Here is a 13891-nt window from a genome sequence, read left to right as displayed (position 1 = left end):
CTGTACAAATATTTTTATAGTCATGTTTTTTTTTTAAATAAAGATTCATTATTATTCAAATTACCGTTTTACAAACAAGAGAAGATGGGATAGTGAAATAGATGAAAAGTTTAAGTTTAGAAAACCGAGAGAGATGGAAAGTGGTTTGGCCACAATTAGGAGGACAAGTTATTAGGAGGGAGATCAAAAATAAAGAGGGGAATTGGAATGAAAGACAGGTGGTTGGTGACAAGATGATAAGGGGACAAGATATTACAAGAAAGATAATTAAACAGATCAAATAAATTATTACTGGTCAATTCCAGATTTGATTATTTTCCGAGACTCAGCAAGTTGTTGGATCCGCCGAACAAGTTGTAGGTTCCACTGGGCCCATCGTTCCCTTTGGACTCATTAGATAGTGCTGAACGCTTTCCAATATGTCCGAATGTTCCAGAGTCTGAAAAATTATAGGATTTTGAAAATCCGTTATCAAAAAACTCACTAGAGGACTCTCCAGGATTTCCCCAGAATCCAGATTCACTTTGACGAGCTGCTGCCATTTTAGCCAAGAGTTCCGCCGAACTTTTTGCAGGTTCCGGCTTTCTGTAGGCTCCAATCAACTCCTCCGGCTTCGCATATAGCATAGCGGATACAGATTTTTCCCACGTGCCTTGGGGTCCGACATTCTCCTGCTCCGCTGCCTTGTGATGAGCTCCACACTTGCATGTGCAAATGCAGTTGGCGTGTCCGATTCCGATTTTCTTGTTCGCCATCACATTCCCAGAATTCAAAGACAGCGGACTTCCAAACTCCAGAGTCAACGTCTCATCCACTGCGTCCGGTCTCCACGAGTCACGAGAGCTGTGAGATGATTGTGAGCTCTGGTACGGTACTCGTTGGTATCCATTGTTGTAGTTATTATAGTTACCACCATTCCGATATCCATATTATCCCAATCTGAGAGGCTGACAGTCCTGGCCTAGGATACGACAACTCCGCGACCCCGATATTTCGCCACGAAAATGGACACAGCCGAAACGAGTGCGACAGTAGTTTTGTGCGGGAAAATTTAAATCAAATATTTTTTCTCCTATTTTCAAGCAATATTATCATCAATTTTATCGATTTTCAACGATTTTTCGGGTTTTTTTTGCGAAAAAATAAATAATAATTGTGCTTTGCTTCGATATTCTTACGTTTTATTCTCGCTTCTTTGAAAATATTCGATTCGCTGTCATATTTTATTATTTTTACACCTATTTCATCGATTTTTTTGCTTTCAGGTACACCGAAGACATCAACGCTTCCACACATCGTCATTTTCCCCGTTTCAACCGATTTCGATTCTTTTTTTGCGGTTAGTTTAATTTCAGAGCAGATATTTTCTTCTCCGCCAGAGGTTTTCGTTTCAGATTTTGTCAGTCAACGTCACGAAGACGGATAAATTCAATGGATGTGGCTGTCTAGAAGGGAACAAGCTGCTTTTAAAGGAATCATCCACAAAGGAATCGTGAAGGTCTGAAAAGCAAGCAACAGAAATGAGAAAATTTGAAAGAGATTCGAAGCATCCTCATTCCACTGCCACTGTTGTCATCTTCATCGATCACAAATTTGTTTTTTTTTTGCGGTTAGTTTTAGTAAAGAGCAGGTGTATTCTTCTCCGCCGAACCTCCTCGTTACAGGTTTCATCGCTGAGCCAACAACGTCAATCAACGTCGCGAAGTAATTCGTGTTCTCAAGATTCAAAAAAAAAGAGATGGACTTCAAGACAAATCCAACTCGTTGTTTCCACGACGTCAATGTTTCAAACGATGTTAATCTTGACAATGGTTCCAAAGATCTGAATGATGCCAACAATGTTTGCGGTTAGTTTTATTGCAGAACGGGTAAATTCTTCTCCGCCAAAAGTTCTCGTTTCAGATTTCGTCGCTGAGTCAACGCCGAGAAGCGTCAACGTTCAAAAGAAGAGCTCTTCACTCGGTTTCCACGTCCAAAAGAAGCCATTGGAATGCACGCATATCTCATGAAGACTCCTTTCATTTTAAATGTATTAAATTTCTTTGTTTTCTTATAATAAAAATAAAATTTATGTGTGACATTGCGTGTTCTGAATATTCATGAAGTGGTCTTTCAATGCATCTGAATTAAGCAACTCTGAAAATACGAACGTGATGTTTCAGGGAAAAATGTTGCCTCCGTTCATAAAAATTAAATTCTCGAATCTCGGTCCACTTAGTTGCTCGAAACTGTGGCCAAAAGAAAGACTTTCCATGGAGCAGATTCGATTGGTTGAGACCTCGCCATCGGCATTCTTGATGATTGATAATGGAACAGATATTTCCACCCAGACAGATTTCTGTAGTATTAACACATCTACTCAAACAGAGGTACACATCACATTTTTCATAATTAGCTAGAATTTTTTTTAATCAGACTGATCCATTGAAATCATTCTATGAAATCATGACACAAATGAAAACTGTTGACGTCAAAAATCCATCGGGAAACAGCCAGGCTCGCCTCATCCAGATGATCAAAAACATCCTCATCCAAGTGAACAACTTCAAGTCACAATTAGGAGCATTTGCTCGCCTCACTGTGTTTCGCAATGTGAACAAACTTGTGGCTGCGTTGTTGGGTGTCGCCGAGTCCACTGTGATTCGATACAATAAGAAGACTGTCGCCGATGTCAAAGAAAAGCGAGTTGAAACAAGAAAAATGCGAAATGCAAAGGCTTTGGAACTTTTGAGTGATGATGAAAAGAGGCTCATTTCCGAGCACATCGAAAAGTGCTACATCGAGGATTCCAACTTCTCGGTGCACTCTCTTCACTCAGATCTCCAAAATTTGTACGACTATCCGTACTCTCCATCAACGCTCTATCGACAGCTGAAAGCTATGAGATTTAGCTACAAAATTAAGACTTATAATCCTTTCAGTACTGTTCGAGAAGAGATCGTTGAATGGCGAGCTCGATATTTGCAAACAATGGAGGAACTCAGAGCACAGGGAGCATACATCTGTTATTACGATGAAACATGGCTATACCATGGGATGACTAAAACTCGGGGATGGAATCGAACAGATACATCACCATATCTCATTGCAAATTTGGGGGATTTGAGTAAACCTCGACCAGGATTCACTGCCTCCAGTGACAAGGGACAACGGGCAATCGTTCTTGCAGTCACTACGGAATCCGAAATCCTTCCAGGATCCATCGACGTCGTGATTCCAAACCGTCCGAAGGCCGAGGTGTTAGTCGATTACCACCAGTACATGTCATCCGACTTGTACACGCAGTACATGGAAAAAGTTCTTCCGTTGATCGTCAAAGCAACTCCAGCCGGCCGTCAAGCAGTTCTCGTAATCGATAATGCGTCGATTCACAACACATTAGTCGAGACGGTACTTTGATAACCTGAAACAATTGAAACATTATGGTTTACAGCTTCCCACCAAAAGCTCCAACAAATCTGAACTTCTCGCATTTCTAGAAAAGTATCAAGTTGACACTGCTGCGGGTGCCACAAATAAGGAATTGTGGGAAGAAGTTCAAATTGTTATGGAGGCTAGAGGTGGAAGAGATGCTCTCAAACGCTATCTGACAGATGAATATGCGGCGACTCTTGGTGTCCTGATTGTACGACTTCCACCTTATCACTGTCAGTTTTCTCCAATCGAACTGGTTTGGAACCAACTGAAAAGTCATCTTCGAACTGCTGGGAAGACAAGTGATAAGCTGGAAGTCGTTGCGGAACGGGCTAAGACATGGCTACGAAATACGAATGAAGCGCAAATGGCGTGGACGTATGAGCATGTACTTGACATTGAAGAGGGAATCAAACTTGTCATGGATGAAGATGACGAAAGCTGGGAGTGGGACGACGACGAATCGGATATGTGATTTTTCTTCGTATTTTTCATAAATTGTTGTTGACGTTTCCCATTCTTAACGAATTTGCAGTCATCGAAGTGATCTGAAACAATAGAAGGCGGAGAAGAATTTGCTGAACATTGTGCGACTAACCGCTCATAATTTTTTAAATATGTCGTTCCATAGTGATGCTTTTATTTGGTCGTCGAATTGCGCAATCGATTGATTCCATGGTCTAATCTGAAACGAAAACCTCTGGCGGAGAAGAAAATATCTGCTCTGAAATTAAACTAACCGCAAAAAAAGAATCGAAATTGGTTGAAACGGGGAAAATGACGATGTGTGGAAGCGTTGATGTCTTCGGTGTACCTGAAAGCAAAAAAATCGATGAAATAGGTGTAAAAATAATAAAATATGACAGCGAATCGAATATTTTCAAAGAAGCGAGAATAAAACGTAAGAATATCGAAGCAAAGCACAATTATTATTTATTTTTTCGCAAAAAAACCCGAAAAATCGTTGAAAATCGATAAAATTGATGATAATATTGCTTGAAAATAGGAGAAAAAATATTTGATTTAAATTTTCCCGCACAAAACTACTGTCGCACTCGTTTCGGCTGTGTCCATTTTCGTGGCGAAATATCGGGGTCGCGGAGTTGTCGTATCCTAGGCCAGGACTGTCAGCCTCTCAGATTGGGATAATAATTTTGATTCTGGTACTGTCTGGAGTGTGATGATGGAGGTGGGACACTGTACTGCGAATCCATAACGGATGGGAGACAAGTTCTGGCTTGGTGGTAGTTTCCATTCACAATTTGCTGCTCGATTCCCGGGAAATTTTGCTTCAAAAATCCAGTAAAGTCGAGTGGCGGGAGGTTTCTCCTAGCAGACACGTACGCCTTGCCAGGGAAGATGGCGAACACAAACGTATGGCTCTGGATCAAGTTCCAGAAACTCTCACGGTCGTATCCAATGTGATTCTTGACGTGTGGAGGGATCAGGGGGCTCAGGTAGAAGTCGTACAAGTCTTGGAGTGATGTGGTGCCACCATGACGGAGTAGGTACGAGTTGAGAAGGTAGAGGGCTTCATACACTTGTGGGTACTGAAATGAGATTATTTTAATTGGGAAAAGTTTGAAACCGGGCAAATTTGATGCTTTGAAAACAATTTAGTTTTTGACCTGAGGCGCGTCAAAGGTACGCCAGGATGAGAATGCGTCTAAGGTGCGCCAGATCTTGATCTTCCGGAACTGCTTTGCTGAAAACGCGTCTAAGGTACGCCAGACACAGAACATTCGGAAATATTTGGTTGAAACACGTCAAAGACACGCGAGGTACGTCAAAATCGTCAGGTTTTGTCTAAAAACGCGCCGGAAGTCACTAAGCTACAGTACACTGTGGAAACGCGTCAAAGTCACGCCATACAAGTCAAAAAGTTCAATTTCGGAAGAAAAATGTGTTTTGGAATTAATTTTAGCATTTGGATTATTTGGGTTTTATGGTTTTTTCAGTTCAAAGTTACTTCTAGATCCAGAAAAACAGTAATCAGAAATATTTTTTAAAAATGCTGATCTTTCTGGAGATTTAGCACCAAAATGTTATGTTATCCGAGCACAATTTCAACTAAATTTTCCCATTTATTAGTCAAAATCACTTTCGTAATTTCTAAAATCCCAAAAAGTGAATTTTAAACGATTTGGAAAAAAAACAACTTTTTGGAACATTCAGAACTGTTCGAGCATGAGCAGTTCAAATGTGAAGATTCTAGATTTTGGAGGGACGGTTCATAACTCACCCGGTTGTAATTCGGGACAGTTCTAATTCGGGGTGGTTATTCCGGCTGTTACTTTTAATATAATCGTAAAAATTTTCATTATCTGGGCGGTTCTAACTAGTCCAGTTTCCGTGCGGAAAAGTTTTATTCAGGCAAAGTTCCCTACTCACTTGAAGAGCCACTGAGTCGTCCCTCTTTATCATAAATAGATGTGTCCGTGCCTCCAAAAACGTCCGCCTTTTCATCGACGACATCCCGACGTAGTCGTTGAGATCATTATTTTCCAGATAGTTTCGCAAATGCTCTGCGAAGCTGAAACATCCTTATGAAAAGAGAAAAATTCAAAAAATGAAAAAACTTACTGTGAGAACATGATTCTGGTTTTTCCGTGCTTTAAAAAAGCTTCCAAGGCTACTTGAAGAGCCATATGATCCAGATCCTGAGAGTAGGTGACCTTCCCAATTCGTTGGGTAATCTCTGGTAGTTCCAGCACAATTTCCCCAGAGTTGGCGAACACTCGTCTCGACTCTTCTCCATAGAGTGGTGTGACTCGGGCGACGCTGTACTGATGAGCACTGTGAACCACTCCATGGAAGCTCAACACCATTCCGACGCGAAGAATTTCAGTGAAGTCGGCGACTCCTTGATCACAGAACGCATCCTTCTGAAACGCGATCGTTTCTCCTTCGCCGTACGTGATGACTCCGGCTTTTGGCGAGAGCCACGTCACCACTCCGAATCCATTGAGTGATGGTGGAACTGACGACGTGTAGTTTCCGGAAGACCAGCTATCCGTTGGCTTCACACCGCCCGGACTGTTCTCGTTCGTTGCAGGTGACACGGAGGCGGAGACTCCGGAATCCGAGGTGTTTTGGCTTGATGTCATTGGAGAACGGGTAGCGGCGCACTTGGTTGGAGGTGGGGCTGGAAATTTGGACGTTACGAAACCGAATTGTGAGATTTTGACACCAAAATTTTGTTTCAACATGTCTAGTTTTGAAAAGGCTTGGTTAGTTTTTAAATGGTTCCGAATTGATCACGAAGGTCCCGAGAAATATGCGCCATTAAAGTTTAATGAGGCAACGAGAGAGTCTGCAAAAAGAGGAGTGCGTCTCGTTTCTCTGCGCCTCTCCCCTCCTTCCTCTCTCGCCCTCTTAAGTACCTAACATTGACCGATCATATCTCAAAAGGGTGCAGAGCTATCAAGAAGTTTTCAACTGCAAAAATGTAGCTCTTGAAATTTTCTACAATTTATTTGTATTAACTTTTCTGTTATCTCTTAACCCCATTGAGATACCCCGCTTCAAAGAAAATGAGGTGGGAGGGCGCCGAGAAGCGAGACGCTCTAACTATCTTCATCTCTCCTCAAATGTTTGAAAGGCTATAACTCGGTGGGGTGAAGAGATATCAAAAAGTTGTCAACTGACAAAATGTAGGAAATTCCAAGAGCTATATTTTTTTGTTAAAAATTCAAAGTTAGCTCTGTCAACTTTTGAGATACGGGCGGTTAATCCTCATCTTACGTCTCTTCAACTCAGCGCGCTGTCTCCCTCAACTTTGAGAACTCATATCTCAAAAGCGTGAAGAGCTATCAAAAAGTTGTCAACTACAAAAATGTAGAGCTATCTTTGATCTACATATTCAATATAATCATGAACATTTTGGATTGAAAATTGCTCTCTGGTAAGCTGTTAAAATAAGTCATTTTTCCCCCAAACTTACCTCCAATCGGTGGGAACTCGTGCTCGGAGAACATCTGACAAAATCCTGCAGAATTCATTCCTTGATTGGTCTGGTAGTGGTTGTTCATCTGGCGTTGCATTGCTGAGTTCGGAGGCTCTCACGACCTGAAAATAAGAAAATGAGAGGACGTGGAGAGGGGGAAAAACAGTCAAATGAAAAAAAGACGGGGAAAAACGGTTACTGCAAAAAGATAAGTGAGAGAGTTGAAATTCCACGTCATAAAAAATTCGATGAGAAAAGAACAGCAAAAACGAGCAAAAATGAGAAGAGAACGTGAAAATAATGCAGAAAATGAGAATTGAGAGACCTTGGGGGAAGATGACTCTTCTTTTTTGCGGGCGGAAAAAAGATCATTTTTGAGGTAGCAGGTCTGGTAGATCAAATTTTGTAAAAATGAAAAAATGGTGGGTCTAGATTTAAATTCGAAGGAAATGATGTTTGAAATAAGTTCGGGCCTACTAGTCAAAGCCCGGACCGAAGGCTAATTGGCGCCAAAATTCAAAATTCAAATTTTTCCGAATTAAAAATTTTTTTAATGAAATTTTATTCGCAAAAAGTCAAATTTTCGACTATGATTCAGAATTAGAAGAAATTGTGAAGAATTATCAGAAATGTTCACATTTTCGATAAAAAATTGGAAAAATGACAAAATATTTTTTGAGAAAACTTTTTATTTTTCTGAAAAAGTGGTAAAAAAAGAAAAAGTGTATGTGGTTGATAAAAAATGAAAATTTAACAGTGACAGTTTATGAAATTTTAAATCACTAGAACCAATTGGGAAATTCCTTAGAGTCCAGGCTTCAAAAAAAGGCATTTTTCAATTTCACTTTTCCCGGATTCAAAAAAATCAATTTTTTATCGAAATGTGAACATTTTTTAACGATTTTTCATAATTTCTTATAGTTCTGAATCATAGTCGAAAAATTGACTTTTTTGCAAAAAAAAAATCTAAAAATTCGAATTTTTAATTTTGGGTCCTAATTATCCGGGCCGGGCCTTGAAAAGTATGGTTTCATCGGGGAAATGCAATAAAAAGGAACTAACCCGAAAAATCTTCATATGTGACCTAAACGCAGATGACTAGTAGTCGCTTTATCTGATCAAAGAATAATTAGTGTGACCAATTATCGCTTTTTGCACTAATCTTTTTAGAGCGGTCTTCTTAAAAGAATTCACCCTTTGGCAGATGGTTCCTAGTGCGTAATACCTGTCAACCGCTTAGATTGTCTAATTACTCGGATTTTTATTTTTTTGAATAGTTAATTGTTTAATCCTGAAATTTTGTGAAGACAGAAACAGAGCAGGCTTGATTTAAAAAAAACAGATTTATTGAAAACAAAAAACAAAAAACATTAACAAATTACCAGAATTGAAACAATACAGATCATGAACAGAGAAAAAACAGGGAGGAGTCAGAATACAAGAACTAAAAATGGAACAGATTAAATCATGAGACGATAAAAGAAATCTGGGGAAGAAAATGGGGAATTTGGGGAAGAAAATGGGGAATCTGAGTTATGGAAAAGAAAAATTGGGAAATTTGAGAACGGGTTTCAAAGGTAGATCATTTTGAAAACAATTGAGAATCAGGAGACAAAAAGATGAATTTCGAGAACAGAAAAGGGAAATTTCGGTAAGCAAATTGAAGGATCTGAAGAAAATGAGGAGGTGTGGGGAATTTGGAGAAGAAAAAGGAGATTTGCAAGAAGAAAAAAGAAAAACAAAAAATCGGAATAAGAAGAAGAAGAATCAAGAGAAGGTGCGGTAGCATTGGGGCTCCTATGATCATAACTTCAGGAAAGAAAAAGGAAAATTGGAAGAAGAAGGGAATCTGGAGAAGAAAAAAGAGTTTTTGGACACACAATGGGATTCTCGGAAAGGAAAGAAGAAGAAGAAGGGATTTCAAAGAAGAAAAAAAGTCAAAAAAGAAGGTACGAAGCCCGTTGGGGCTTGTTTCAATCGAAATTTTGTGAAGAAAAAAGGGAGAATTGGAATAAAAGAAGATCTGAAAATCGCGGAAGAGCAAGGCTGCGAGATTTCGAAAAAGGGAAAGAGGGTTCGATGCAGAAAAATTCGTTTTTGATTCGGAGCTTGACCATTCTCACCTAATACCGATTTGACGGTCCTGGCTGACTTGGGTCCTGAAATTGTCTCGTCTGTCGCGATTGCTGACGATCTTTTTTGGCTCGATTCTTGCCATTCTTCTTGGCTCTTTTCGTCTTCGGCGCCTCCTCTTCCTCCATTTCTTTCTCCTCTATCAACGGTTCCCCATTAGCTTTTCTAATCTCCATTTTTGCTCTTGTTTCATCAAAAATTGATCTGAGATGCTTGATCTGAGATTCAGTTTTGGGTAGCATGGTCATTATCGTCTTCTTTTCATTCACTGACGGATCTTTCACATATGGCAGGATATAGTCCTTGGAGTGCATTGTAACTTTCTGCTTCCGGAAGGCATAGGCGATGTGCTCCTCTCTCGTGGCGTCTGGACCCGGTGGTTCAAGTTCCGGTGGGACGTAATCTGTAAAAAAATAAGTTATATTGCCAAATATTTCCAACCGCATTCTTGTCCGTTTTAAAGGGGGTTTTTAGACTCAAAACATTTAGATTTCAGCGATTTTTGATTTGAATCTTAAGTTTTGCAATTTCAACCAACTTTAACCAATTCTAACCTAACTTTTGCTAGATTTAACCGATTTTAGCCGATCTCAACCAATCTACATTAATATTATGCAACTTCAGGCATAATATACATTTTGCTCCGACTTACCGGCTGGTGGACCCGGATAACCGGATATTGCGGCTTCAAAATAGCCTTGGATCTTACGATCTTGCTCAGTCTCCATCTTCTCTTCTTCTTTTTTTTCTACTTTTTCTTCTTCATTCTTGTTTTCCTTGTGTTCTTTATCATTATTGTTTTGAGCCTTATTGTTTTGAGTTTTCCTCGAGCTTCGCCGATGGCAGACGAGGCCCTCACCGCTCTTAACAACCTCCTCTGGTTCTTCTCCATTTGATTCTTCAAATTCCATAGTCACACCATCATGTCGCTCGATTAGGTCCGAATCCATTGGACTATCCATAACTGGACAAGTATTGGAATCTAGAAGTAGACAAGATAAGCGAGAAAAAGAAAGTCTGGGGAAGAGAAAAAGAGAAAAATTCGAGTACGAAAAAAGGAATCATGGAGAACTAGGTAAAAATAACGTTTGAAAAAGAAGATGTGAATCCGGAGAAGAACGAATTCGGGTAAGAAGAAGGGAATTAGAAGAAGAAGAAGAAAATGAGAAGACAATCGAATATGAGAGAGAAACAGCAGTAAATTATTTTGTGAGATATAATGCGAACTGCAAAAACTACCTGGAGGGGAGGGACGTTGAGCAAGAAATCGTAAAGAAAAAAATTATGGGAAGACAAAGAAAATGTGAGGAAGAAGATTGATTTTTGGAAAAGTGAAAAATCCTAATAAGAGTTAGGAAAAAGGAAAATTGAGAGGAGATTATTGAAAAAAAAGAAACGATTCCCCTTTCTTTGTCAATTTTAGCCAAAATATAACCTGATTCTACATAACGATGGGAAAACAGGGTAAGACGAAGAAGGAAAAAATGAGGAGTACAGAAATGAATTACAGGAAATAATAAGGCGAAAAAAGGAACTCAAGAACCATCGATTGGAAAAAAAATTTTAGGAGAGAATAAAACGATTCTGGTTAGAAAATGGGAATCCAATCCGGGAAAGAAAGTAGAAGTTTGAAATACGGAAAAATAATTGTTTGACTTTTTTTAAACATCAAACTTTCTGTTTCGTGTCAAAATTGTATTAGTTAGACAATTTAGGCAATCACAAAAAAATCTCGGCACATTCGAGTATAACTGAGAACTATAACCGTGAAGCAATGAAAAATTGCGTGTGATTTGGAGAGATGAAGATCGGGTAGGAGGAATATGTTGATAGAGGTGGAGTCATAGAGGTGACGATGGTGGAATGGAAAAAAAGACCTGGCGAATGTTGAAAAAATAGTCGTAAAGTTTAATAAAATTATGATGTGATAATGAGATTACGGAGAACAAATAGGAGATTTTGGGAACAAAATAGAATATGAGGAAGAACAAAAGGAATCTCATTGTGAGGAACAAAAAATCGAAAATTTGGGTAAGCAAAAATTTGGGAAATTAAGAAAAAAGAAAAAAGGGTACAAAGAAGAAGAAAATTCAGTGAACTGAGGAGTGGAAAAATGAATTTCAGGAAATAAAAAGACAATGGTAAGTATATTCATGATGGTTGGAATCCTTGTTTTGGTGCGTATCGTAGAGATGTATTCATATAAGAAATTGGAAAACTGGCTCCTTCATCGGACCATAGGGTTGATGTTTTCGCACGAAAGGTTGTAAAAAAGTGAATGTTAAAAATCGTGCTGCGGAGGCTTAATCTGTAGACAGTGGTTCGATTCCACCCTGATGTCACCGATTTTTGACATTCTCTTTTTTACAACCTTTCGTGCAAAAACATTAATTCTATGGTCCGATGAAAGAGCCAGTTCTCAAATTTTTCATATTAATCCTGGTAAAAGGATGAGAATTTGGGAACAAAAGAAATTTTCAAGTTTTCATAGTTTTTTAGACTTCGAAGAAGGAGAAAAATCGAAATTTGAAATGATGAAATGGTTTCCAGATAAAACAAAGGGAATCCGGAAATTTTTTTCAAAAACTGGAAGAAGGGAAAAGGTAAAATTCGGAAATGAAAAGTTGAAATTTTTCAAAAATATAAAACTTTTCAAACTTCAAGTTTTTCACCTTTCTCTAAAAATGATTATTTCTACTTTGAGCCATTCGAAAATTGCATTAATTAGGCATTAATTGGGTAACAGAAAAAATAATTAGGTGACATTCGGCTATGAGAGAGAGATAGAGAGAAAGAGCCGTAAATCAGTGAAAATATTGTGCGATTCGGAGAAACGCAGACAGGACTGGCTCGTCGATAGAGGTAAAAAAATATGAAATGGAAAAAGAAAACCTGTGGGGATGTTGAGCAAATAGTTGTAAAGTTCTAAAAAGGTATAATGTGATTATGGGGAAGAAATAGAAAATGTGGAGAAGAAAAATCTTTAGAAAAGGAAAAAATCCTGGTAAGAGATAGGAGAAATTAAATCTGACAAAGTAAATCTGAAAAAAACGTGTAATTTAACACGGCGATTTTCAGAAATTTTCAGACCCAGTTTTCCAGCCAACGAGCCGCATCAGTTTTTGAAAGCGGCATGTGATAGAGTAGGGTCGAAAGTACATATGTGCAAAGTTTCAGCCAATTCTCAACCCTGATATGAAAAGGTCCAAGAGGAAGATTATTGAAAAAAGAAGCAATTCTTCTTTTTCTATGAATTTCAGCCAACCGAATTCTACATTGAACCGTTCAAAGAATCCATGTTAATTCAAATTCCGTCTTCTTCCCGCCACACTGGCCTCCTTTTTCTCTACTCTCTCTTCTTTTCATACCTACGGAGCGTACACTCTAGGCACTCTCCTCGGCACCATACACACTCGTTGTCTCACCATCCCCTTCTTCTCGCCACTTCTACATTCATCATTTGTCTCCGCACTAGCATCGATCCACCCTCGGTTACTTAGAAGGCACTCCTTCAAACATGTGCTCTCCTAACAACACTGTAAAACTGAATGTTGGCGGTACTATATTCCAATCCACACATTCCACACTGACTAAGTTCGATGGATATTTTAAGACCATGTTGGAGACATTGGTTCCGGTTAGTTTCTTCTTTTTTAAGCTTTTCAGTATGATTTTCAGGTCGAAAAGGACGAACTTGGGTATATCTTCATCGATCGTGACCCAACTCACTTTCGACTGATTTTGAATTTCATGAGAGACGGCGATGTGAGACTTCCCGATTCTAAACAAGACGTTGATGAAATTTCAAGAGAGGCGAACTTTTATCTGTTGGAGGGACTAATGGAACTCTGTAGCCGTAAATTGGAAGTTTTGGCGCCTAAAAACGTTTCAAAAATTAGAATTCTGGAAACAGATGAACAAGTTTTACAAGCGACCGTTTATGCAGAAAAAGTGAGTAGCTTGTTTTTTTCATTAACTTTACTACGTTTTGCAGCCTGTACTGATTTTTTATTTTACTGTTCACACAGATGGCGCGATTCGTGAACCGTTCCATCAACAAGAACGTTTCAATATATTTGGTTATTTGGAAAAGTACGAGACGGAGTTCGATATTTATTTCCGTGAGTTTCGAATTCAGAAAACAATAACGATAATTCATATTTAGGAAAGAAATACTTAGATGACGGAATCAGTTCGTTTCATATTCGCTACAAAAATGAAGTTGTCACCCGACAAAACTTTCCACCCAATATCAGAGATTTTGATATTAAGATTCAAGAATGTATCGAAAAAATTGAGCGCCTCAAGAGTTATAATAGTGAATATATAGTGTTCAAATAAATTTTTGTTGTTTGATCTTTAAGTATCTGTTTAAATCAAGAATTTAAGAATGAAGTT

At 38.8% G+C, this 13891-nt stretch overlaps 6 protein-coding genes across 6 annotated transcripts; 3 read left to right on the top strand and 3 right to left on the bottom strand.

The window, feature by feature from the left end:
- Positions 1–311: 311 nt before the first annotated feature.
- Positions 312–916, bottom strand: GCK72_007551 (uncharacterized protein; the record flags this gene model as incomplete). The annotated part of the gene is made up of 3 exons (XM_053726291.1): positions 312–439; positions 485–863; positions 911–916. 3 exons carry the CDS (start codon positions 914–916, stop codon positions 312–314), a joined length of 513 nt encoding a protein of 170 aa, XP_053590485.1.
- An 822-nt stretch (positions 917–1738) lies between these two features.
- Positions 1739–2009, top strand: GCK72_007550 (uncharacterized protein; the record flags this gene model as incomplete). The annotated part of the gene is made up of 2 exons (XM_053726290.1): positions 1739–1847; positions 1903–2009. The coding sequence occupies 2 exons, from the start codon at positions 1739–1741 to the stop codon at positions 2007–2009; spliced, it is 216 nt and encodes a 71-aa protein (XP_053590484.1).
- A 159-nt stretch (positions 2010–2168) lies between these two features.
- On the top strand, positions 2169–3889 carry GCK72_007549 (uncharacterized protein; the record flags this gene model as incomplete). Its single annotated transcript, XM_053726289.1, has 3 exons — positions 2169–2369; positions 2416–3390; positions 3434–3889. The coding sequence occupies 3 exons, from the start codon at positions 2169–2171 to the stop codon at positions 3887–3889; spliced, it is 1632 nt and encodes a 543-aa protein (XP_053590483.1).
- A 652-nt stretch (positions 3890–4541) lies between these two features.
- GCK72_007548 (uncharacterized protein) lies at positions 4542–7445 on the bottom strand (the record flags this gene model as incomplete). Its single annotated transcript, XM_003100110.2, has 4 exons — positions 4542–4964; positions 5806–5947; positions 5998–6559; positions 7358–7445. 4 exons carry the CDS (start codon positions 7443–7445, stop codon positions 4542–4544), a joined length of 1215 nt encoding a protein of 404 aa, XP_003100158.2.
- A 2038-nt stretch (positions 7446–9483) lies between these two features.
- GCK72_007547 (uncharacterized protein) lies at positions 9484–10455 on the bottom strand (the record flags this gene model as incomplete). Its single annotated transcript, XM_003100049.2, has 2 exons — positions 9484–9896; positions 10146–10455. The coding sequence occupies 2 exons, from the start codon at positions 10453–10455 to the stop codon at positions 9484–9486; spliced, it is 723 nt and encodes a 240-aa protein (XP_003100097.2).
- A 1176-nt stretch (positions 10456–11631) lies between these two features.
- GCK72_007546 (uncharacterized protein) lies at positions 11632–13834 on the top strand (the record flags this gene model as incomplete). Its single annotated transcript, XM_053726288.1, has 4 exons — positions 11632–11670; positions 13172–13444; positions 13488–13614; positions 13659–13834. The coding sequence occupies 4 exons, from the start codon at positions 11632–11634 to the stop codon at positions 13832–13834; spliced, it is 615 nt and encodes a 204-aa protein (XP_053590482.1).
- Between the last annotated feature and the right edge of the window lie 57 nt (positions 13835–13891).

The sequence above is a fragment of the Caenorhabditis remanei genome, chromosome II (assembly GCF_010183535.1).
Source record: "Caenorhabditis remanei strain PX506 chromosome II, whole genome shotgun sequence".
Lineage (NCBI taxonomy): Eukaryota > Metazoa > Nematoda > Chromadorea > Rhabditida > Rhabditidae > Caenorhabditis > Caenorhabditis remanei.
The sequence above is the reverse complement of the archived record's forward strand: the minus strand, read 5'-3'. Positions and strand labels throughout refer to the sequence as shown.